This window comes from Equus caballus, chromosome 1 (genome assembly GCF_041296265.1).
Source record: "Equus caballus isolate H_3958 breed thoroughbred chromosome 1, TB-T2T, whole genome shotgun sequence".
Classification (NCBI taxonomy): domain Eukaryota; kingdom Metazoa; phylum Chordata; class Mammalia; order Perissodactyla; family Equidae; genus Equus; species Equus caballus.
In genome coordinates, this window is record NC_091684.1 from 8,855,394 (window position 1) to 8,882,126 (window position 26,733).

Consider the following 26,733-nt stretch of genomic DNA (forward strand, 5'->3'; position numbering starts at 1 on the left):
AGTACTTCATGCCGTCTGTTTAAAGCATCCGGAAAACTTGGAAGTCTGTTTTGTACAAAACGTTTCCCAAATGCAGTACAGTGTCCACAGATGTAATTAGTGCATACTCCTCCTAAAAGGCAGAGGATTAGGGGCCCAGCGTTTTGATTGGACTCAGTAAGTAGGTTTTGTTTATGAATGACATGTCCATGTTTTAGGTTTTTTTTAACAGAGATTTCTCTGTTTTGGGGGTAGGCAGGATGACAAACTGCCCCATAAAAAAAGACCAGAAGTAGGCAGAGCCAAGAGCTTGGCAGCTTCCCGCCCTGGACTTACCTGGCCTCTCTCTGCTCCTTAGATACCCACCGGGCATCGTGGGCGTGGCTCCGGGAGGACTTCCTGCAGCCATGGAAGGCATCATCCCCGGAGGCATCCCGGTGACTCACAACCTGCCCACAGTGGCACACCCTTCCCAAGCTCCCTCTCCCAACCAGCCCACAAAACACGGGGACAATCGAGAGCACCCCAACGAACAATAGCAGAGAATGACGAAAGGTAATCATTCAGATAAACCTGGGACCAAGAGACAGTGAAAAATAGATGAACTAAAAGAAAAGGAATTTGACAGTCTTTTTAACTGATTCTGGACATATGCATCATTGACGTTGCAGTGTTAAAACTACAAAGGAGCTAGAAGCTGAGACGCGGGAAAATTGAAGATGTCGTCTGCTTATGGAAGCGCTGAAAGACTAGGACGTGATTTATTAACGACCAACTTCTGTTATTGTGTGTTAAGTTTTTCATCTGTGCATCAAATCACAAAGAATAAATAGATCTTTTTCCTTTATCAGTCCCTTGGGCACAGCAGGTCCTGAACACCTTGCTCTAGAATGTTGCATCAAGAGTTCCAAACACCAAAATAAAAAATATTAAGAGGAAATCCCCATCCTATGACTCTAGTCCCTTCAGTCCATGGGGCTGGTTACCTCTTTTGCTAATAGGAAGATTAAATTACCGCAAAATGGGGAGAAAACTGTTTGCCTGTGTTAGACATCTGCAAGCACAGGATGGAAGACCGTACAGGTTCCTGTACAGAGAAGCCCCTCTCCCATTTGAACTGCAGACTGAGCAGGCAAGTTGGTTGTGAGTTCAGTAATACCCTCTGATGATGCAAAAAAAAAAAAAAAAAAGTATTAAGTTTCACAAGCTGTTTGTACTCAAATATATTTTCTCAGTTTCAGATCCTCAGCTATTTTATTGAGTGGAGAGTCTTGAGCCAAAGGGTTCAAGAAGAATAATGTTGCATTTCCTTATGTCTCAGGAAACACTTTTTATGGTAACTTGTCAGATTGTCTATGAACAAAACTCACTTTTTTAGACATTGATAAAGTCTTCTTTTCTTCACGTGATATTTTATACAAGAACACTTCAGGTGTGTTATTAGATGTGACTGATTTTAACAAATCCTATTAGATTTGTATCAACTAGTTACATGTTATATTCATAGTCTTTTGTGAATCATCGCCTTTTTGTTTAAAAGATGGCCTATTTTGAGCCTTTGTATAGGTACATTCCTGTTTTTGTGACAAAAAAAAAACCTTTAAAACTGTCCCAAACAGAAAAATAATGGCTATCAGAACTATGTTTTGTTTTAGTGTGAGTTACCGTTACTGTATTTGTTTATTGTAAAGGTGGACATTTAGCGTTCAGTGCAGTTTTCAATAAAAAGTAATAAAAATTTGTTAAGTTCTGAAATTCAAGTACATCTCACCAACGTAAATGTTCTCTACTTGAGATGTTTAAAGGCAACTGCATTTTCAATTAGCCAATTTCCAACTCTTGTTACTCCAGGGTTCAAAGAGTAACAATACTTTTCTATCTGCCTATTCCATAACCAGACTCAAGAATGCTGATGATTACCTCATGTGGAAGAGTTTTAACTGAAAAATCAAAACCTCATGTAAGTCCATCATCGTCAAATAATGCCATCCTTAAGATGAAATAGTGAGTTAGAACTAAGTCAATTCAAGAAACAAAATTGGTCAAGTTTTAGAGTTTTGATTTTAATTTACCCAAAAGCAAAATTACCTGGCTCAAGCATTAACGCAGGAAGGGAGGTGAATCTCCAAAAAAAAAAAATTTTAATGATATTTACAAAGAAATGTTGCAAAATAATTAAAATCAGCCATTCCCATATGTTAAGAACTTTAAGTTGACTAAATGGATCTTCCTTTTTCAATAGTGGTGTCTGCAACTGTCAAGCCCAACTCCCTTCAACCATTTCCTTACCCTTCCCTTCCTTCCCATTAAAATAAAAGTCGAGGGTGTCTTAAAGCATCAACTTCCTCACTCATTTTAAAGTGACGGTCCCATCCCAACTTTCACATGAACAATTAAGACAACCTCATATGGATAGATGGAGCACATGGTTACTGACCTATCACTCCACAGAGCAGAATAATTCGACATCATCTTCATAACCACTTGTCAGAGGCGATCACTGAGGGGATGGCACATGCACATAAAGTAGACCCCACCCCACCCCAACCTGTGAACAGCAGTATTTCCTTAATACAGATTAAGTCTGGGACACAAGGAGCTTAAGAGTCAATAACATAAAAAGGCAGGTCCAAATCCACGGTGCACCTAGGTTTTGTTTTAATTAGAACAGAAAACCTCACCCTATATTCTCCCTAGAAAAAGAACCCATAAAGTTAACACCACACAATTAAGGTGTTACTGTCCAGAGTCAACCAAAAGACATACACATCTGTCACCCGGCCACATACAATCTTTGAGTAAGGACTGCGTACTCTATCTTGGGACAACAATTATGGCTGTTTAATAGTTCAAGAGCTTAACATAGCATTGATTCACCCAAAATGTTGGCTGTTACCAGCCAATCGGCTGTGAAAACCATTTAAAGCCCCATCCCTTGCCTGGAGCCTAGGAAATGGGATCCTCTATAATTCTTTCCCACAGGGAAGAATGCTGTACCTGTTCAACTAGATGTGGTCAGGGTCACTGATCATAAATAAATAAATAAAGAGGCACCTCAGGAAAAACAACACTCAGCAGACCACAACACACAGAGGCTAAACTCCGAGCCTGTAATTTCCTGGACAGCGCTGACGGCACTGCAGACCGCACTGACTCGACGCTTCTCCCTCGAGCATCTCTCTTTGGCTTCTTCCACTCGGAGGGTAGTTTTTGTGTAACAGAAACTAGAACAGGGTTTCTGCCCACTAAAGAATTATTCCTGTATATGGAGAAAAGTTTTATAGAGATGCTAAGTAGTCAGAAGGTAAGCCTTCTAAAAACTTGATTAATAACCGACTAAAATGAAAGCAAACCAGAGAGTCAATTTGTAAGAAAACATTACCCGCTTGCAACAGTAACATTTACCATTATTACAATATATCAAAATTTATTCAAATTGAAAATACTTTTCCTGCAAGTTTTAGCATGCAGCAAAAGTGATCCTTTCATCCTGGGAACTTTCAGCGAGTGTTCAGAGAGGGGGGGAAAAGAACTAAAATACATGACAGCTCCTAGTTATGCTTCTATTTTTAGTATTCCGGCATCAAATTGAGATTGTGCACATTTCAATATCATCTACACAGAACTTAGAAGAAAACAAGAAGCAAATATTTAAAGGTTTTCACAGCCTTTTCAGCAAAGAGAAGAAAATATGTGTGTGTATGTGTATGGGACTTCTTTCCAAATTCCTTGCCACATCATTAGCCTACAGCATGCTTATCAGGACACTAAGTCTTTTTTGTGTTCCTGAGATAGGTCTGAAATTTTTACCCAGTATTAAATGTATACCTGAAGTGGTCAAATAATACTTTTTATGAAAAGTTTTTCTACCTAAGATTATAGTTTTAACTTTAAATAAGAATGGCCACAATTAACCAACATGCAAAAATTCTCAGACTGCTCACTGAGAAATTCATTACACAGTGCATTTACGACCTTACTCAATTTTTAAATCTTTATTCTCTACTGAATGATATTCCCAATTAGCCCAAGCAAAGGCATGCCTTTCTAACACGATTTGCTTAAAGGAGGGTTGATGATGAAAGACAGACTCCAAGACCCTCCGCACGGCAATTTGGGAGTATAACACTGTCGATCACTCAAATGAGCAAACTGCACACAATTCATTTAGTTACGAGGGGGCGGGGGGCCTGCTCCCCAAGCACTTGCCTCATTTACACCCAGGGAATAACTAGTCACCAAGAGACTGCTGCCCAGAGTCTGGGAGAAGAACCCTAACTTTAAGGGCACTCTTCCAAACAAATAAATACCTAAATACTGAAAAGGGGCATACGAGAAACTTAAACGAGACCAAATAATTGAAACCAAAACCCTTTCCAAATTAAGGGAACAATGTCTATATGAAGTTCACTCAATAAAAAGTTCCTAACTTTCCTTGCAGTTTGTTCCTTAAAGATTTGATTTTATTTTATTGGGCAGAACAGGAACTACATTATTAATAAAATAAAAGCTTGTTTTTATTTTTATGTTTTGCTATGGATAATTTGTACAAAGTTTCCAAATCTCTAACAAGCTCTAGTGAGACTTAATGTGAAATGGATTTTTAAGATGGAAGTAGAATGCCAGGTTCTACTTAAAAACGAATATCTCAAAGGAACAAAGAGTCATCTACCATGTGCTTTTGGAGGTGCCCATGCTGGAAAAAACTTCTCAAATAATATGAAGATGCTGGTACAACTTTTCCTATTACACAACTTCTTACACAACCACATGCGTTACATTTATAGACAGATTTACAATTTGAAAAGAAAAAAAGTTCTGTCTTAATAAAATTAGTTTTTTACAAACAAAGTTCCCTGTCTCCTCGCGCAGCAGATGCATCATCTCCATTGGGTGTGTGGATCAGAAAAACCCCTCCGAGCAGGTCCTGCCAGATTTGCTTCGTTCCATGCCGTGCACTCTGCTTGGAGCACCACGCTCACTTTGGGGTCACCACAGAGCCGATACACCTTGGTCTTCTGCTCTTTGATTTTTTTCATTCATCTTCGTCGTCTTCGTCTTCCTCTCCATCAGACAGGGATGTACAAGGCCGGATCTGCCGGTAGCGGTCTAGCCATTTTTCTACCATTTGCGTGACCAGGGGGTGATTTCGCCGCCGAGAGCTTTTCTGCATGGCAACAAGAACTCCCCCCTCAGTCACACAGCAGTCCAGCCACTCCCTGAGCAGTTTTTCTTGCTGTTCCTCATTACCTAGCTTTTAGAGGAATGTGAGGAAAAGGGAAAATAATACAACAGATGAGAGACTTGATAGGAAAAATTTAATAGAAATCTATAGCTGATATGATTACCAGTGAAAAAGCCAAAGCAACAGATTGTTTTAACATGGTTTCAATCTCATCAATTTTATGATTAAAACCCAGTTTCCTATGGTTAAATAGAAAAAAAGACATCACATGGGAAAATTCACAGAAAAACCTAGAGGGAAGAACCACCTAGTAATAATTTGTTTTGATAGAAGAGCAAAGGGAAATCTTATCTAAATTACTGATCCTGGCAAAAACAAGGCTGAGAAAATTCACAGCTTCCAACACATGACAAGGTAAGTAGACTCAGTAAATTACATACAGGCTGAAGTTATGAAAATTATGGTCTATGGATTTTTTTCTTAATGCCATGATTATGAAAGTTTTATAATTACTGGTATATTAAATAAAAGACCAATCATTTTATAAGAGAATGGGTTTTTCTGAGAGTGTTCTTCTGCACATTCTCACCTCCCCTGCCTGGTCTCTACTACCTCCCCTCCATCTCCAGTGGTCTACCTGGTGTTCCTGCTCAGGTCACTGCCCCAGGGTCTAGTCCCAACTGAGCAGCCAGTGCTCCTCTTCTGTTACCCAGAGTAAAAGCCAAAGCTTTAGAAGTCTGTTGACGAACCCAAACCCACTCCTTAGCCCCTCAGCCTCTTTCCCCCTTGCCCAATCACCACAAACGACACTGGCCTTGCCATTGCCTCTACCTAGAACTCTTCCCCTAGATTCTGCAAGACTCACTTCTCTTTCTGGTCTCAATTCAGATGTCACCGCAGTGATGCTGTCCCTTACCACCCTATTTAAGTGACAAGGCCCATGGCCCCCTGTAGCTCCTCCCTTTCTCCCTTCTCTCCTTCTCTTTACTTTTTCTCCTCAGCACTCATCACTACCTGAGGGCAGGGGCTTCCATCTTCTCTTCACTGCTGTATCCCCCACACAACACATCCTACACAACAGCTCTGAAAAGGTAAATTCCAAAGTCTGACCAGTAATTACAGAAAGTGACAAATACCACGACCAAATTCAAAACTTTAACTGGTAGTACAGATAACACCACCCCTGAAAGGCACCCTAGGCTGGGTTCTGGTACCCCGTTCCTACTTAAGTAGTTAACAGGAGAAAAACGCTTCTTACCTCCTGAGCAGAAAGAAAGTGCACGTGGAGTAACTTCCTTTCGCTGTCAACCAGAGGCAGAAACGTGATGGTGACATCGTCATCAGTGTTCAGGTTAGCACCAGCACCTCGGTTGCCATAGCCATCATTTTCCATGGCAACCAAAGCAGAGAAGTGGCCCCGTGTATAGCCCAGAGCAATCGGACTTTTCCAACAAAAACTCTGTTCCCACAACAAAGGCAAATAAACACCTGCAAAGAGGGAAGAGAATCACAATGAGCTTTGAGGGTGTGGCTACAAACTGCATTATAATAGGAAACAAGAGACTACTAAAATACTCTTGAACATGGCTTACCTTGAAACCGAGTATATCCTAAAGTTTCTCCCCGGAAACTTTTATAATATTTTACTCCATAAACTATAATTGGTCGTCTAAGAATATGTGCAAGTACAAAAATGTGTGTCTGTTCCAAACTTGCTCCAGGCTGTACAGAACAAAATAATAGAAAACAATTCCTTTTTAAAACATGCATTACTACCTACCCTGGAAAACTGATGTGTAAAACACATTACCCTCCTTCAGTACACTATCTCGATTTTTTTTTTTTAAATCATATTGTCAAGCTAAAGCAGCATCTGATTCCTCACATAACAAAGTCCAATAAAACTGTAAAAGAAACTTGCCACCATCCAAACTCAAGAACCAAACAGATTTGCTGAAATACTGACCCCAGGAACAAGTGAGTCAGACAGCAGGGTGTGCTTGGTTTATATAATCGCCTTCTGGTTAAGCGACCTGTGAAAGTACTACCTACAACAAGGTCCTCCCGAAGTAAAACGATGAGCTTTGTTATTTCATACAAGCTTAAATGGCAGCATCGCCTAATTCAAGCTAACTAAACAGGCCTGCCTTCCCCCACAATGATTGTGACAACACGTTTTCAGGAGGTACCTGTCGCAGATGTCAAACAGCCACTGTGGCAGAAGGTACTTCCTTCACAGAAGGTACCCTCTTCACAGGGTTCAAATGAAATACAGTGCTTTCTGCAGAGAAGGGGAGTGGTATGTTGTGCATATATTTGAACTTTACGGTTTGGTATACTGAACATGCTTCACAAAATAAAACTAGCGTGAAACTTAGAATCTAAGAGGGACAACGCTACACAATTCATTTGTAAAAGCTGACTTCCAAGTTTATTAGAAATCACTCCCGTCCACGGCCCCTTCTCCTTGACCTGCCTCACATGGACAGAGCCTCACCCCTGGGGAGGCTTATGAAGGTCATGACTTGATCCTCAGGGCCTGACAGCTCAGCACGGGCACAAGAGCGCCCACTACTAGCTCAGTGACCTTGGGTAAGTTGCCCCTCAGACACAGAACAGGAGCTAACCTGCAGGTAAGTAAAACCGGCATAAAAAGCCACCTTCCTGAGAGGACAATTTAAATGAAGAGCAATCTGAAGAAATATGTAAGTGCTTAGAATGATCAGAGGACAACTTTCATTTTGACAGTTTCATAATCACTTAATCTAAGGAACATGTTACTCTCTCTGTATTGCAGTAAGGAGTTGCCATAGACATATAGTGGATAAATAGCAGTCACAACTAGAACCCACGTCACCTGAGGCCAAGTCAAGCACTCTTTCCTTTGTACCACATGGCCTCCAACATGGTTACTCACAAAAATCAAGCAATTGAGAGCACGTGGCTTAACTTTTCTTCTAGATGTACATGCCTTGCAGCATTCTCACCTGACTAGCAAGAGAGAGTATAAATGCCCAGTCTTCTTGCCACTGTTCTTCTCTCAGGGAAAAATGTAAACCAAAGCTCTGAGAATACCACGATTCCCAATCTTTCCAGCGTGTATAAAACCTAAAAAAGTAAGACAATAAAAAATAAGGCTCCTATAAACAGTACATTTAATGTTCCAATCATTTATCTAATGTAGTCTTTAAGCAATTCATGTGAAGAGATTAACAATTTTATTAAATTTTACCTGGCTTGCAATATATTTTTCAAATTAAAAATGCCTCCATTCTGCTAAGAGACATCTTTTAACATATCCTCAGACATAATTTGATTCACCACCCACCAAATTTTCATCAGAACTTTGAACACTAGTGATGAGAACAGTTAATTTCAAGTGTCTACTGCTGTTTTACAAATTCAAAACAAAAAAATTCTTGAAATCATCTGAGATGCTGGATACAATCAAAGACACCCCATTTCTCCTTAATGTACAGTATTCACTACTTGGTCACTATACAAACAACAGACTTGAAATAGCCCAGGTGTTCACAGGAATATCAACATCACTTGAGATTTCTTTCAGTCTCATTTCCGATTATCACATGATAATCCGAAAAGAAGAGTCACTGCACCTACAAACCAATTCTTTCCCCGGATTTAATACCCCTTTAATACTGCAGGCTGATAGATTACAAAGACTGAAATCAAGCTAGGTCAATGGTAGCCTGAATCACTAAGGACAAAATCTATTCTTTTTCTTTACATCAAGTATAAAATTAAAACAAAACCAGATAAAATTATGCTCAAAACTGTTCAGTGTCTTACAAAACAAACCAGGACAGGTTTACAAAACAAAAGAGGACATTTAACCTGTTTGAAAGATCACATTTCTCTCACTTAGAAAGAACTAGAAATCCCAGATACTTTCATGTATTTGAATTCTAGGTTAAAAAAAAAAAAGCAAAAGATAAAAACGTTCTTTTGCTATTGTTGAAAAGCTCCAGCTTTTCTAATTTTCTAATTAGTGATGAAATGCATTGTTTTGAAAAGTTCAAGGAGAAATATCATGGAACAGAGAAAGCTGTTACAAACTGAAAGACAGAGGCAGTTAGAAATTTCTTGGTTAGTGCCTACAATAATTTTACGAATGAGATAACCAAGTTTGCCAGAAATTCAATGATGACTGCACTCAAAATTCCTCAAGAGACTGCAGTGTAAGTGAGTTAAGAGAAATATACTTTGAAAGTTAGCGTGCTCAAATAGTCCCACCCACCACACCAAGATCTACACTCTCAAGCTACCTGACTCCTCAAGAACAGACAAACAAACCTAATCCAGGAACATATGAGCTACTGGGACAGCAATAAAAGTCTGGTTTAACATTCAAAAATCAATTCCATGTTCATGGATTATAAGACTCAACATACTGTCAAACTGGTAATACTTCCCAAATTAATCTGCATATTCAATGCAATTTCTATCAAAACCTCAGAGGATTTTTTTGCAGAAATTGATAAGCCGGATCCTCAAATTTATACGAAAATCCAAAGGATCCAGAATAGCAAAATTAATTTTGAAAAAGTAGTAGAAAGTTGGAAGACTCACACTCCTCATTTAGAAACTTACCACAATGCTACAATCACCAAGACAGTCTAATTTTGGCATAAGAATAGGCAGAAAGATCAACTGGAAAGAACGGAGTCCAGAAACAAACCTTTACTTTTGTGGTTAAATAGTTTTCAACAAAAGTGCCAAGGCAAGTGACTGGGGAAGAAACAGTCTTTCCAATAAATGGTACTGGGACAAATGGATATCCACACGCAAAACAGACGATTTTAGATCTTCACCTCACACCTTTAAAAATTAGCTCAAAAGTGACCACAGACATTAAATGTAAAAGCTAAAACTGTGGCTGGCCCCATGGCCTAGTAGTTAAGTTTGGCATGCTCTGCTTCAGTGGCCCAGATTCAGTTCCTGGGCACAGACCCACACCGTTCATCATCAGCCATGCTGTGGCAGCAATCCACGGACAAAATAAAGGAATACTGGCACAGATGTTACCTCAGGGCAAATCTTCCTCAACAACAACAACAAAAAGCACTAAAACTATAAAATTCTTAGATGAAAATATAGGAGTAAAACTTTAAAACAACTAGGATTAATACTCTAATGGATGAAGCAGACAGCATGCAAGAACAGATGGGCAATATAAACACAGATGAAAATTCTAAGAATCAAAATGAAATGCTAGAGATGAAAAACACTAACAGAAATGAAAAATATCTTTGATGGGCTTATTAGCAGAATGGACATGGCTAAGGAAAGAATCTCTTGAAGATCTATCAAAAGAAACCTCCAAATCTAAAAAGCAGAGAGAACACGGATGGAAAAAAACAGAAGAGAAGTTCAAAGAACTGTGGGATAACTACAAAAGGTGTAACATAAACATAATGGAAATAACAGAGGGAGAAGAGAGAGGGGAAGTAACAGAACAAATACTTGAAACAATGATGACTGAGAATTTCCTCAAATTAACATCAGACACCATACCACAGATCCAGGAAGCTCAGAGAACACCAAGGAGGAAAAATGCCAGGAAAGCACCTAGGCATGTCCTACTCAAATTACAGAATCAAGAAGAAACCCTGAAAGAAGCCAGAGTAAAATGACTCCTTGCCTGCAGAGGAACTGAGATAGGAATCACCTCTGAGTGCTCTACAGAGACCATGTGAGCAAGAAGAGAGGGGAGTGAAATATTGTAAAAGCTGAGAGGAAAAAAACCAGTAACCTAGAATTCTGTACCCTGTGAAATTATCCTTCAAAACTCAAAGAAAAATTAAGACTTTCTTAGACAAACAAAACTTGTGGGAATCTGTTGCCACCAGCAGACATGCTTTGCAAGAAATGTTTCAGTTCTTTAGAGAAAAGGAAAATAATAAACAACAGAAACTTTGATCTACATAAAGAAAGGAAGAGCATCAAAGAATAAGAGAAAGTTAAAGAAAAACTTTTATTTTTCTTATTCTTAATTACCTAATAGAAAGCACTTTTGTTCGAAATAATAGCAACGATGTATTTGATTATGCATGCTTCTGTGTGTGTGTATATATGTATATACATGTTTATGTATGCTTACATCTAAGTGAAATGAATGACAACAAAGATAGATACAAGGGACTAGAAGGAGGAATTAGTTTTCTTATTATAAAGTAATCACACACCCCATGAAGTGGTATAGTGTTATCTGAAAGTGAACCTGGATTAACTCAAATATATACTGCAAATTCTAGGGCAACCACTAATAAAACTAAAAAAGAAAAAAAGAAGTGGAACTCATATGCTAAGAAAGGAGAGAAAATGGAATCATATAAAATGCCCAATTAAAACCCACAAAACAGAGAAAAAAGAATAGGAACAAAGAACAAGGGCAAAAAATACAAAATAGTAGTGAATATGGCAGACATTAATCCAACTATATCGGTAACCACTTTGAATGTCAATGATCTAAGTCATTACTGACATTACATAACTGACAACACCAAATGGTGACAAGGATGTGGAGCAACAGGAACTCTCAGTCATTGCTGGTGGTAATGCAAAATGGTACAGCCACTTACGAAGACCATTCAGCAGTTTCTTACAAAACTAAACATACTATAACCATATAATCCAGCAATTATACACCTTGGTATTTACCCAAAGGAGTTGAAAACTTACGTCCACACGAAAACCTGCACACACATGTTATTACAGCAATTGTACTGATAACTGCCAAAACTTACAAGCAACCAAGATGTCCTTTGGTAGGTGAATGGATAAATAAACTGTGGTACATCCAGACAATGCAATATAATTCACCACTCAAAGAAATGAGCTATCAAACCATGAAAAGACACGTAGGAACATTATATGCATATCACTAAGTGAAAGAACCCATTCTGAAATGGTTACATTCTGTATGATTCCACCCATACGACATTCCAAAAAAGGCAAAAATACGGAGTGAGTAAAAAGATCACTGGCTGCCAGGGTTAAGAAGGAAAGGATGAACTGGCAGAGCACAGAGGACTTTTAGGTCAGTGAAAATACTCTCTATAATACTATAATGATAACACTGTACGATACTATAATGGTAGATACATGTCATTATACATTTGTCCAAAACCAGAGAATGGACAACACTAAGATGAGCCCTAATGTACATCATGGACTCTGAGTTGATAATGATGAGTCAACGCAGGTTCAGCAATTGTAACAAATGTACCACTCTGGTGGGGGATGTTCATAATGGGGAGTTACACACATGTAGGGACAGGAGGTACATGGCAAATATCTGTACCTTCCTCTCAATTTTGCTGTGAACTAAAACTGCTCTAAAAAAAATAGTCTTAAAAAAAAACTATACAGAGAAAATGCTAAGCTACAGACCGCTCTACCAAATAATAACAATATTTCTAAAAGACCTGTACTGATTTTTTTCCCTATTTACATTAATTATTCCCACTTGCCTCTCTGAAAATTTGGACTGACATCTCAATTAAAGACAAGTACAATATTCAGTTTTAAGGACATAAGTCAACTCAAATCATAGGTAGCCAACAGAACAGCACAGCTACTACTAGATAAGAATAGCCTATCTTGAAGTGATGGGGGAGGGGTTTAAATAAAAGAAAATGACTTTCTCAGTTTTCCTTTAGTATTTCACATGACTTAAGAAAGCTTCTCATCCCAACTGATTTGAATTACATGCAAAGGGCACCTTAGCAAAAAACTGATTAAAAGGGAGACTACAGACAAGTGATATGCTGTCTCCTCCTCTCCTAGCCTACGAGAGGGGCCAAGTTTGCTCACTCCCTCTCATTCTTTTTTTTTTTTTTCCTGGGAAAGATTTTCCCTAAGCTAACATCTGTTCCCAATCTTCCTCTCTTTTATTTTTCTCTCCTCAAAGCCCCAGTACATAGTTGTATATTCTACTTCTAAGTCCTTCTAGTTCTTCTATGTGAGCCACCACCACAGCATGACAACTGACAGACAAGTGGTGTGGTTCCACACCTGGGAACTGAACCCGGGCCAGCAAAGCAGAGCACACTCAACTTTAACCGTTAGGCCATCAAGACTGCATCTCATTCTACCTTATAATAGTCACATAAGAACCCAGTCAACAAACTTGTCACAACTAACATAGTCAACAATGTAATGGTTAATCATTAAGGCTACTATATTTGACCTATACTAATGCCTTGAATCTATGGCAACTGCTTCCTCTCTCCCCATTTGATAATCTTCATTCCCCTCCCCCTAATGCTAAAGGATGTCTGTGCCATCACTACAATCAATGCAGCTTCCTATGCCTTAACTGTAAAAGCAATGAGCCCAGATGGCAGGGATCAGAGGAGATGGTGCCAAAGGCACACATTGTTTTGGGAAGCCTGTCCATTTGCCAGCTCTAGGTCCTCACTCCTGAAGCATCCTTTTAGAGTGAAGGCCTCTATTACGGAAAGATCTGCTGCAACACTTGCCACTTGTACACACACACACTCTACACATTCCTTCTCACTCTAACAGCCACTCCCCCTCTCTGGCCTATTTACCACCTCAGATTACGGTGCTCTTTTTTCTCCCTACCTTCATGCTAGACTTTGGGGACCACAAATGACTCAAAACCAGTTGAGAATTCCAGTCCTAATACGAATATTAGTGGCAACTCCAATCCAGATTACCCACTGGCAGCTTTGAGAAACAGGTAGCATGTCCGCAAATTATTATTTACTAGCCAACAATGTCTTTCTTTTTTTTAAAGCCCTTACAATTAGGAAAAATAGATATCACCTGCTAAAATTTATCGTGCACTTTCAGCCTTACAACAAGGTCAGAATACTACCACTAGAAAAAAGGCTCCAGTCCAAGGCTGGTTTTTTAAAGGGACTTGCAAAGTGGTAGATTTACCAAGGAGAAGATCTGGCTTTCGGGCTGAGAAGCCAGACATCATCCACACCCAGAGAATAGATCCATCTTTCTGGGGCAGCATCATATTAACTAAACCCACAAGGCAGACCTGTAAAACCACAATGCCCAGAAACCACTGTCATAGGAAGCAAACCCCTCTGGTCCTCTGAGTGTGGGCAGGCCCACATACACAGCTAAATCATCATCAGGATGTTGCCTGGTAAGCAGGCAATCTAATCAGGAAAGGTTCGATGGGCTGAACATTTACTGGCATCTGATGAATCCACTTCACAACAGGAATGGTCTTGCCCATACCACACTACCAGATTAATGCACAGCAGTCACTCCCACTAAATAGCACAAAGCCCTCTCCCCTGGACAAAGGCTAAATGACTAAACCATCCGTTCTGAATGACACATTCTTTCTTCAGCCATATTAAACACCAATCAGGTCACCATCTAGGCTTGCCAGACAGGGAGATATTTTATGTTTTTGCAGGTGACCACAAATTTTTACTCTATGGCATGATGCTTTGATCTATAATTTAGCTCTCAAGAAAGTAATTATGTTGCTCTCATTTTCAAATTCTAGAGAGTATGTTTTTTGCTGAGAAGATTCACCAAGCTAACATCTGTTGTCAATCTTCCCCTTTTTATATGTAAGCTGCCACCACAGCATGGCCACTAACAGATGAGTGGTGTGGGTCCATGCCCAGGAACCGAACCTGGGCCACCAAAGCGGAGCACACTGAACTTAACCAGTAGGTCACAGGGATGGCCCGAGAGTATTTTCATTCAATAAGTATTTAATGTGTTCGTACTATGTGTCAGGCTATTGTAGGCACTAGATCTTCCACAAACAAACACAACAAAATCTCTGTTCTGATGGAGTTTATGTTCTAATGAACCTCATGTAATCCCTAAATACTGACAACAAAACGTGTAAGTAGTAAGTGCTCAAAAATTACATAAAGATACTAGGGTAATAAAGTTATTTGGAGTAGGGCCATTATCATTATTGTATAAGCACTGAATTAGGTATAACGGGGGGAAAAAAGCACATTTTGATACTGTTGTACAGAAAGTAGTACACCATTTTTAAATGACTTCTGCTTCCTACTAGGTTCAACAATGGGCAATTTAACCTCTTTCAGCTTCAATTTTCTCATTTATAATATGATAAGTAAATGAGATAACATATGTACAGAACCAAGAAACTACCATGAGTCAAATAAATGTCTACATTATTTGCAACCAATAATGTAGACCAAACCACTGATTCTTAAATACAGTCATTGCTTCCAGCGATAGCAATGGGTGAATTTACAGTTGAAGTCTAGTCATATACTTGAATGGATAAACATATATGTATGTATGTATAGAGGATATTTTTGAGACAACTGGAAAATGTGATACGGACTGTTATGTTGGATAACTTGGGTCAATGTTGATTTTCTCAGATGTGGTCATGAGGATGTGGTTGGGTAAGGAATATCCTTGCTCTTCAAAGATGCACACTGAAACAGAGAAGGATAAAGCATCAAAATGTCTAAAACTAATTGGCAAACGGGAGCGTTTACGTATACAGATGAAACACGTGTGGCGAAATGTTAACTGGTCAATTGAATGAAGGAGATATTGGGATCTGTTGCACTGATTAGTTTTTAACTTTTCTGTGGGTGTGAAAATTTGCAAAACAAAAGAAATAGTCTCAAGACCACAGGAAGTGCCTCAGGAAGGAAAAAAACTCGTAATACAATGTCAACACAATCTCTTACAGTTTAACAAAATATGAAATCATAACCACTTACAAATATGAGCAAAGTTCTTAACAATATTTAAGGCTAACTAGTACAACTTCAAATGTTTCTATTTTAAAGTTCACTAAAAAGATATAAAAATCATTGAGGGGCTGGTCAGGTGGTGTACTGGTTAAATTCTGCTCCATTTCAGCAACCCAGGGTTTGCCAGTTCAGATCCCGAGTGCTAACATACACACCTATGACAGGCGCCCCCCCCTCCCCCATATAAAGTAGAGGAAGATGGGCACGGATATTAGCTCAGGGCCAATCTTCCTCAGCAAAAAGAGGAGGATTGGTGGCAGATGTTAGCTCAGGACCAATCCTCCTCCTCAAAAAAAAAATCACTGAGATGTTCAAAGTGTCTCAATGTCGAAAACCAAAGGTGTTTCCCCTAGCATCTATAGAAAATCTAAGAGAGGAAAAATATCCCACCATTGTAAGGAAATGATTCAGCAAATGCACTCCTGGGTTTAAAGAGGAAAGGATGCTAGCTCACCAATGTGAACAGTCATGCAGGCTGTCATGCAGGGCTTTCCGAAGCACCGAGTCCTTGTCATAAATGCCCCAGGTAGCTTGTAGTACTGAATCAAGTAAGCAGTCTCCTGCAGTCCGGTTCCAAAGTGCATATAGTCGACTGTCCAAACGTGTAGCCAATTCCAACGACCAGTTTATAATTGGAGATTCTTCTTCTAACTCTATATGAGGAATTTAAATAACATGTTTATTTTCATGCCTATGCAATTAAAGAGTATTCAATAGAGGAAAGAACCTGTTCTCCAGATGTTAATAGGTTTATGTGTAATTTACTAATGAACATCTAAATAAATTTGATCAATTGAAATATAAACCTTTTGAGCAGCTGAAACATCTTGTAGGTCTGGAATAATTTACTCAACTTTTAAATTCTTTACAATTTAATTTCTAAAAATGTTTAATATGGAACTATACTCATTCTAGAACAGGAAGTAGAAAACCAAGGTTTAAAAACTTTTATACTTTTATTAATTCACTCTATTACATTTAAGAGCTGCGAATGAGAATTTTTAAACCATTTTTCCAGTTTTATTGAGATATAATTGACAAAATGAGCATTTTTAACAGCACGATGTGACACTATTCTTAAGGACTTTACATTTTTTATTTAAATACAAGTAAAAATACAAGTTGACCATACAGTGAACTACTCCAAACCTTATAAAACAAAGCAAAATGTTTATTGAAATCGATGAAAGGTAAATTACACTCAATCCCATGCTTACCTTTTTGAACATCTCTGTCAAGCACCTCATCAAATAATTTTTCTTGGACTGTTGGAGGTAAGTCTTCAATATCTACAGAGAAAAAGCAGACTTAAAAGATCTTACATCTCATAACTTAATAAATTTGATACCAGCATCTAATAGTGACTTCATCTACAATAACTCCCTTTCCACTGAAGGCTGTCAAGTAGCTTCTTTTAAGAAATGTGCATGTATAACGTGTGTATGTGATGGACACTATTTCCTTTATGTATTTCATTATCAAAACTGTGCTCTATCTACGGGCCAGCCTGGTGGTACAGCAGTTAAGCTCACATGTTCCGCTTCAGCAAGCCACCAGTTCAGATCCCAGGCATGGACCTATGTACCACTTATCAAGCCATACTGTGGCAGGTATCCCACATATAAAATAGAGCAAGCTGGGCACAGATGTTAGCTCAGGGCCAATCTTCCTCGGCAAAAAGAGGAGGATTGGTGGTGGATGTTAGTTCAGGGCTAATCTTCCTCAAAACAAAAGAGAGAAGAATAAAAAGGAAAAAAAAATTGCTCCATCTAAAAGTAATCAAAAGACTAACATTTGGACCACTAAGTACATAAAGCTATCATCAAAAAGACTAGAGATAACAAGTGTTGGCAAAGATGTGAAGAAAAGGGAACCCTTGTGCACTGCTGATGAAAATGTAAACTGGTATAGCCACTATGGAATAAAGTATGGAAGATCCTCAAAAAATTAAAAATAATGATCCAGCAATCCCACTTATGGGTATATATCCAAAGAAAATGAAAACATGATACAGAGGAGATATCTGCACTCCCATTCTTGTTGTAGCATTACAACAGCCAAGATATGGAAACAACCTAAGTGTCTGTCAATGGATGAATGGATAAACAAGATGTGGTATGTATATATATACAACGGAATATTATTCAGCTATGAGAAAAAAGGAAATCCGGCCATTTACAACAACATGAATGGATCCTGAGGGCATTATGCTAACTGAAATAAGCCAGACAGAGAAAGACCAATACTGCACGGTACCACTTATATGTGGAATCTTAAAATAAAGTCAAACTCATAGAAACAGGGATTAGAAAAGTGGTTGCCAGGGGTTTGGGGAGGTGGAGGTTTAAAAGGGTACAAACTTGCTGCTGTAAGATGAATAAGGCTGAGGACCTAACATAAAACATGGTAACTATAGTAGATAACACTGTATTGTATAACTTAAATTTGCTAAGTAGAACTAAATGTTCAAATAAATAAATAAATAAATGAGATGACAGACGTGTGAATGAACTAGATGGAGGAAAATCCTTTCACACTGTACCCATGCATCAAAACACCACAACGTACATCTTAAATACCTGACAATTTTATATGTCGATTATATCTCAATAAAGCTAGAACAAAAGAAAAAAAAGAACAGGGCTATCTGATATTCAAGTTAATGATAATAATAATAATAATAATAATAATAATAATAATAATTACATACAAATTTTTATCTGTTCTCTTCTTCCCAAACTCTCAACCTCTGCTCAAGCCTGTTATTTTCAGACTTCAGAATCTTCTTATAAAAGTTAATGAACCATTCATTTTGGCACACAGATCTGTTTTTGTCATCTTCTTTAAATTCTCTAATGCTCTATTCAGTTTACTAACTGAGTAGTCTAGAGTGAAAAGCATTACCCTTCAAAATGAAAAAAATTAAAAATTTTTAAAGCTATTTTCAATTCAAAACAAAAATCTAATCATCACTTGGGGTAAGCTTAAATACATAGAGACTGCATTTCAAATGAAATTTGTCTGATTTTAAAAGGCTTACTTATTTCCTAGCATTTGTAAAAACCTATGTTTATGTCTGAATATAAAAGCTCAAAACACTCAGTACCAAAATGGGGGCTTTATTTTAGAAACTTTTAGTGTTTGGTGCATTTATTCAATGCCAAGTGACAAAAAGCATCCTGAAGACATTTCCAATTGTCATTGAAATATGAAAAGCTGCTTCACAAATATAGTAAAAATTAATGTAATGAGTGAAGAAAGTAATGACACTTTCAAAAGAATGCCGGTATTTTTTATTCAAATAACGTGAATCTACCCATCAAAAGCCCATGTTTTTTTTAATGCTATCTCCTAATATCAAGTAACCAATAGCTATCTAATTTCAAAATAACAGGTGTGAAAAGAAAAGAAAAAAGTAGACTGATAATATTATAAAATAAAACCAAAGAAAAAAGGGAATGGATAAAGCAGATGTTTTTAAATATTTGAGGCCCATAAAGAAGTCAGTTATTATTAGCTGCTGTCTTCCTCCCAGATCTAAAACCTTTGTACTGGTCACTTCCAGTATAACTAGGGTAGTCAAGTAATTTAAGATGCACATGTTAGTAGCTATGTTATCTACTTTCTAACAAAACACTTCCAATCAGACATAATAAAATTGTAATAAAATGTAAATTTCTTTTCACATTGAAATTTGGAGTTACCTGCTGGCAACGTAAATGTTACAAGGTCAGTTAGAAAATAGCAAGCAAAATCCCCCTTTCTCTGATGAAGAGAGGCAGCTATCTCTCGCCGGATTTGCTCTGTCAGTTCAGGACACACCATTGCTGGAATACACTTTGCTGCTTGCTGAGACACCTTAAATACAAAAGAAACTTTCGTCTGCATCTCATTTATCATCAACAGAAGCAGAAAACAACAATATTTAAAAGAAATCACCAAAATTTTCCAATAACTCAAGGTGGTTTTTTTTCTTTTAATTTTAAAATAGTTTAGGTATTGGCTATTATTTCCTCACCAGTGGAAGTATACAGTAGTACAACTTTCCAGGAAAACAGCCATAAAAATGCTTTACCCTCTGACTCAGCAATTCTTCATCTTAGGAATTTATCCCAAGGAAATACACAAAGATGCATATAAAAATTTAAGCAAAATGGTCTTATTCACAAAGGTTCAGCATAGGAGAGGGAGGGAGAAGAGGAAACAACCTAAGTCAGACTAACCATCATTCTCCTAATAAAAAACTCTTAAGAAAGGGAATTCCAGCTCAGAGAAAGAGAAAAGTACAAACACTCTTCTCCCACTCTGTTAAGAGTATTTCAATATTTATTCTTTGACTTGGAATAAAGAAAACATGATATTTTTAAAGAGTTAGTTCCCACCTACTTCAAATCCCTCCCCATTGGTTATAACTCAGAATTGTTTAAAAAGCATTTGGCTTCTCCAAGAGCAAGAGAGACAACAGACCTTTGAAGTACAGCCTGATGGGAATGAAACAAGAATGCTGGTGTAGTGGGCACTACCACAGAGGACCTCTAAACAAGGAGATGGCTAGAACTTTCCTTTTTAAATAATGAACAGCAATAAATGATGCAAAGATATTATCTTACATTTAAGTTGTATTCCTTTTGTGGAGCTCAAGAAATCTGCATACAGAGAATTCTGAAATCAAAGCTGAGCATCTGCTAGAGAGGAAATGAGCCTGGTGTGAACCTTGAGTAAGCCAGTTAGCTCTATTCTCTGTGACCTTCCTAAACGTAGACTTAGACTCACAAACGGGATTTGGAGCAGGAGATCTTCCAATAAGCCTCTCAAAGATTAAATCTTACTAATAATGTCATCTACGTAATATGTGTAGACAACTTAATTGTAATTGCTACTAAGGTAAACTGTTTCAAAAACTCTGCATACCCAACACAACCATTAGATGTCCTTTTCTGAAAACTCCTACATGAAAATTCAGTTCTACTAAACTTTACTGGCCAAGACTACCAGTAATGATGAAATGCTCACTACATCTTAACTCCATGAACCCAATTTTCAAGCAACAAATTATGGAAAACCAAATATTAAATGTTTTCAGAATATAATTGACTATTTCTCAAGTAACAGTGTAAAAATGGATCCCAAAAGTAAATTCAAGAACAGCTTATTTTAAACTCGTAGCCCTCAGCCCCTTTCCAAAAACCAGGGAAGATTTTTCCCAAAAACAACTTGTACAGAAACCTGGACACTGCAAATACTCCAAGAGGAACCTTATAGCCAGTGAATGGCCTCCAAGCTTCCTCCTCCTGCCGCCATCCGTAAGCCTGCCTCCCATCTTCTAGCCTCTTCAACCTTCTCATTCTCAATCATCTCCCTTAGGCTAGCAGTTCTTAACTTACGGCCCATGAACTTGGGAAGGGTGCGTGAACCTGAATGGGAATTTTAATTAAATTTAAATTCTTCATTTTCACTAGTCTCTTGCCTATATTTAAAATGCATTTTCTTGGGGCTGGCCCCGTGGCTGAGTGGTTAAGTTCGCGCGCTCCGCTGCAGGCGGCCCAGTGTTTCGTTAGTTCGAATCCTGGGCGCGGACATGGCACTGCTCATCAGACCACGCTGAGGCAGCGTCCCACATGCCACAACTAGAAGAACCCACAACAAAGAATACACAACTATGTACCGGGGGGCTTTGGGGAGAAAAAGGAAAAAATAAAATCTTTAAAAAAAAAAAATGCATTTTCTTATACATCACAAGTTTGATTTAATATTCTAATAACTATATTTTAATACAATTGATTTCCTTTGCAATCCTATTTATTTTTATTTTACACATTTAAAAACAGTATCTTGAAAAGAAGTCCATAGGTTCCACCAGACTACCAACAGGGTCCATTACCTAAAATCCAATCAAAACCCCTGCCCCAGATATATATCCCCAGAACAGAATGATCTCCTATTCTCACTCCAAAAGTACGTGGCTCTGTGCTATCTCTGCAGACACATCCCTTAAACTAGATTCACACACTCCCCCATCCAGTCTTTCTACTGGCCCCTTCAATTCTGTCCTTTGGACTGCCTACTCTATTGAGACTACAGCCCATTATCAATTTTGTTCTTTCCCTAAAACAATCCTTCCTTCCTCTCTCATATTATATCCGGGTTGTCTATGTGTCCCACAGAATACGACAAAAATGATGGTATGTCACTTCCTAAATTGGGTTATATATAAAGGACACTGCAGCTTCCATTTGGATCCCTCTCTCCCTCTCTCAGATCACTTATTCTAGGTGAAAGCAGCTGCCATGTCATGAGCACCCCTATAGAGGGGCTCCCATCAAAAGGATTTGAAGCCTCTAACTACAGCCATGTGAGTGCGCTGAACCAGATTCTCTAGCCTCAGTCAAGCCTTCTGACAACTGCAGCCCCGGCAGTTTGTAACCTCACGAGACCTTGAGCCAAAACCATTCAGCTAAGCTGGTCCCTGATTCTTCACCCTCAGAAACTGAGAGATGACGAGTATTTGGTGTCTTAAGCTGCTAAGTTTTAAGGTGATTTGTTACACAGCAGTAAGTAAGAAATACACTGGGATTCTACTGTCTTCCCACCGTCAATCCCCAGATTGCTCTTAGGAGATCGGTGACTTAGGCCAGTCCCTCCAGAATCTTCCCATACTCCTCTACCAGCCTGAGGGGAACCTAAAGACTTGAGCCTTGGTTCACAACTGCTTTTTCTATCCTGTCTCCCGCCACCACCAGCAACCATAACCCCACATGCTGGCCCCTCTGAATCCACAACACAACTGTAGCCAGACCTAAGACACTACAGAAACTGCCTGTAACTATTCCATCCCACATTCCAGAACTCTGGCCCTCTAATCACATTGCTGCTTTTCAAACAGTACCCTTTTCCATTATACTCAGTAAGCCTACCCTTTGTGCTCATCTCAGCTGTCTTTCAAGCCCTCCCCTTCCTCTGAGTCTATCAGGTGCCCCTGGTGTCACTGGACTCTTACCAAACTGAACACAGTGGCCAGCCATCTCAATCACACTTTCATCTAACCCTCACATTTCATAATCCCCCCACCCCAGGGCTTTGTTCACATGGTTTCCAAATACTGGTGAATTTGAATATGCAAATATGCATGAGCACATATGGAAGATGTATACTGACAAAATTTGAATCCACAGTTGATCTGACTCTCTGCACTTTTACCGTTTCCCTTATCACTAAAAAAATTACCTGGATAATATAGTCACGTCCTGAGTAATTCACTTGCAACCTCTATCATTTGTAAAATCTACCTAGTTATCTAAGCCAGAAACCTCAGAATCAACCTTGACCCTATCTCATCATTACTCTCCATATCCAATCTATCCACTTAATCCTGACTACACTGCCATCATCTCTCTCAAACCAGCCCACTTCTTTCCATTTCCACTGTCACTACTGTATGGGCATAGGTCTCACCAGCACCCCTGCAGTGCCCTCCTAAGCAGACTTGCCCCTCTCCCATCTGCAGCAACCAAAACACCCTCTGATCTCATCACTTCCCTGCCCCTCTACCTAACACTTTTCAAAGCCTTTTTACTGCTCTCAGAATAATCTTCCAATTCCTTGGCCTAGAAGACCCTTCATAACGCAGCCCCTGCTTACCATTCACACTTCCCCTCTCAGTTCCCAATCACCATCACAACCATGCTGAGTTACTTTCAAGTTCCTGAATTCACCACAAATACCACCACCCTGAATAAATGAATTCAAAAAATTCTTAATAAATGATTTCCTCAACTCTCTTCTCTCCTCCACCTACTTTATGAGGCTAACTCCTACCCATGATCTCAGCTAAAATGATGCCTGCCCTAGGTAAGATATCTCAAAACACTTTCTCAAGTTCTGCCACAGCCCCTGGCACTTACATCTATGACAGCATACTCTGTACAGAATCATCTGTTTATTTCTCTACTTTTCTGGAGGTTCACTGAAGGAGGAGCTAGTGTCTTCACAATTAAATCCCTTATAAGCACAGTGCCTAGCACATAGTAGGTACTCAATAAATATTTGTGAGCTGAGAGAATAAATGAATTAAAGAATGACAGGTACATCCCAGTTTTTTTAAAATCAAATATATGATTCAAATGTTATGGCAAAATGTCCTGTTTTAAAAGCATATACCCTTAAGAATCATATACTACTGAAGTCTTTTAAATTTAATGTGATTTTTAAGGGGGGTAGAAGAATGTAAAACATTTCAGAACTGTTTGGAGAAACATTATAACATCAAAAATGAAAACTAAAGAACACATTGCCTTCACATAAAAGAATGTTTAACCAAAATGCACACTCACCTCCGTAAGCAATATCGCTAACATATCCTGCCTCTGAAAACGTATAGCCAGATGTACCAGAGTATAGCCAACATCAAAAGCAGAAGGACGATTCAGCAAGCGCACTTCATCTGCAGTGAGCTGCCGCGCAATGTCCCCTCCTGATGACTTGTATGCTTCTATAGCAGCTAAATCACCTTCTACAACCCCTAAAACAAGCATCGAAATTGAAAAGAGTTTAATTCCATTTTCCTTCAAAAGGCAGAAACCTGTAGCATTCACTCTAAACTCTTTAAGTGTTTCTCTGTGCTTCCTGGATCCTGGGGCATCATTTAAATGTCATAAAGAATATAAGGAAAATTAGCATATTCCTCTTTAATTTCTTTCCAGAACTAGAACTGCCTCGTTAGGTACTTACCTTCACATCAGTGCTGGCTCCACGTTCTGGGGGCATTTAAAGGAATTGTTAGACTGTATTAATTGGATCAAGGATTGGTAATCTAGTATAAGAAACTAGACTTCATAGAAGACACTAAGTACCTGTTCTGGTCCTGACTCTGAAGAAACCAAGGAGACAGGGAAGTGCTTCCCTTTGGGCATTGGGCTGCTTTTGCCCTTTATATTGCATTTTTAAAGCTGAATCAAAACAAACGCTGAATCTTCCACATTGCTGTTTAGCTCTGAAACACTTCAGAGCAATTAAAACCATTCTCAATGCAAGTGAAAGTTAGCAATATTTTGATTTCAGAATCTCTCATAGCCAAGTCTTCTTTACACCCATTAAGAATTATTAATACAGCAAAACTTGAACCAGATGATTTCAAACAAAAATATGCTAAAATAAAACACTACAAATCAGTTGGGGGGTGGAGAGAGAAAACACGTATCACTTTTTCCAAATCCATAAAGAACTTTCCCTTTCCCGCTGAACCATGTTATTAATCTTAACACAAATTAACGTTAGGTTAAGACTAATCCTATTTACTAAGCAGTACAGTACATCTATGTATAATAAACAAATAGCCTTGACAAAAAATGAAGGAATAGGTTAGCTGTCAAATTTACCACAAAGAGTGTTAAAACACACACATACACACACATGCACACCCAAAACTATAGGACCAAATAATTTTAAGTGTTTCCTAAGAAACAACAGGAAAAATTTGTTGGGTAAAATTCTAATACTAGCTTAAAAATATTCTTGGTATACTTTAAAAGCAGCATTTTTAACTGCTTTCTTGAATTAGGAATTAGATAAATAAGAGCTATTCCTGAGAGTACAACAGATTGGTACAACGTAACTATTTCCCCCAGTCATGAAGAATAACAAAAACTTTAGAATAATTTAATTCCCACATTCACCGAATGCCCATGACATAAAGATCACCACACTAGGCAATGTGAGAAATGCAAAGAGAGTAAAAACACAAATCCTATACTCAAAACAGTCCTTTTTCATCGCATTTGTGAGCCATAAAAGGCCAGCTGCACAAGTTTTCAAACTCTGGGGTCAAAGATCCTTTCTGCAGGGGCCAGCCCCATGGCCAAGTGGTTAAGTTCGTGTGCTCCGCTTCAGGGGCCCAGGGTTTCTCCAGTTCGAATCCTGGGCGCTGACATGGTACCGCTCATCAAGCCATGCTGAGGCAGCATCCCACATGCCACAACTAGAAGGACCCACAACTAAAAATACACAACTATGTACTGGGGGGTTTGGGGAGAAAAAGAAAAAATACAATCTTTAAAAGATCCTTTCTGCAAATCTAGATCCTCTCCCCAGAAAAATGACCCCCTGCCTCAGACACAGATACTTTTCAGGTTAAGAATCCATATCAAACGAAAATACCTTCTTATAGGAATTTTTATTTCCACAACAATGTAGGTTAATACCTTCCTCAATATATATACAAATACCTAAGTACAGCTATAACCCCCACCTCCAACACATAAAGGGCTTCAAAACACCCTTATGGGGCAGAGAGCCCTGCAGAAGTCATCAGGGCTACAACGTGATACGGCGGGCATGACACAAGGGGGATCAATCTTCTCTGGTTGGCCTAAGCCTTAAGAATAGACACAGAAAATACTACTTGAAATAAAAGCAAATACATGGCTAAAGAGTCAAGTACACAAAGAACTCTAAAATTTCTGCTTAACTTGTTTTAATAAACAGACGAGAATAATCTAGTAGAGCTCCTAACTTTTTGAATGAGTCAATGTAGTTTACTTTAGAACTGAAATGCGCTACTCCATTTCCCTTTGGGTATACAGTATTTCCTTATGAAGGCAACCACTTTGCACTTCAGTCCTATCAAAGCTAAAGTATTTCCAGGTGCATATAGTATCAGTGAACCTTTTACAGTTTTTAGCTTTAACCTAAAAAGCATGTATTTGTAAAATTTCCTTGTTTGACATAAGAAATGTTCTAAGCACTTTCAAAAGCAAAGCAAGGACCAAAAAGTCTAATCAAGTTTACCTGAAAAGATAA

At 38.5% G+C, this 26,733-nt stretch overlaps 2 protein-coding genes across 28 annotated transcripts in view; one reads left to right on the forward strand and one right to left on the reverse strand.

The window, feature by feature from the left end:
* Window positions 1–1,739, forward strand: part of CTBP2 (C-terminal binding protein 2) — a 166,114-nt gene extending 164,375 nt beyond the window's left edge. For all 22 annotated transcript variants that reach the window (XM_023637395.2, XM_070254238.1, XM_070254503.1 and 19 more), the window contains one exon: window positions 338–1,739. In XM_023637395.2, coding sequence (XP_023493163.1) covers window positions 338–518 — 181 coding nt within the window. In that variant the 3' untranslated portion in view covers window positions 519–1,739. The remainder of the gene's footprint in view (window positions 1–337) is intronic.
* Window positions 1,740–2,021: 282 nt separating this feature from the next.
* ZRANB1 (zinc finger RANBP2-type containing 1) overlaps window positions 2,022–26,733 on the reverse strand; it is a 65,933-nt gene continuing 41,221 nt past the window's right edge. For all 6 annotated transcript variants that reach the window (XM_023637369.2, XM_023637362.2, XM_070253525.1 and 3 more), the window contains 8 exons: window positions 24,270–24,457; window positions 19,644–19,797; window positions 17,157–17,228; window positions 16,394–16,592; window positions 8,152–8,272; window positions 6,757–6,886; window positions 6,423–6,652; window positions 2,022–5,233 (listed from right to left, as the gene is read on the reverse strand). In XM_023637369.2, the coding sequence (XP_023493137.1) occupies window positions 5,015–5,233; window positions 6,423–6,652; window positions 6,757–6,886; window positions 8,152–8,272; window positions 16,394–16,592; window positions 17,157–17,228; window positions 19,644–19,797; window positions 24,270–24,457 (1,313 nt within the window). In that variant the 3' untranslated portion in view covers window positions 2,022–5,014. The remainder of the gene's footprint in view (window positions 5,234–6,422; window positions 6,653–6,756; window positions 6,887–8,151; window positions 8,273–16,393; window positions 16,593–17,156; window positions 17,229–19,643; window positions 19,798–24,269; window positions 24,458–26,733) is intronic.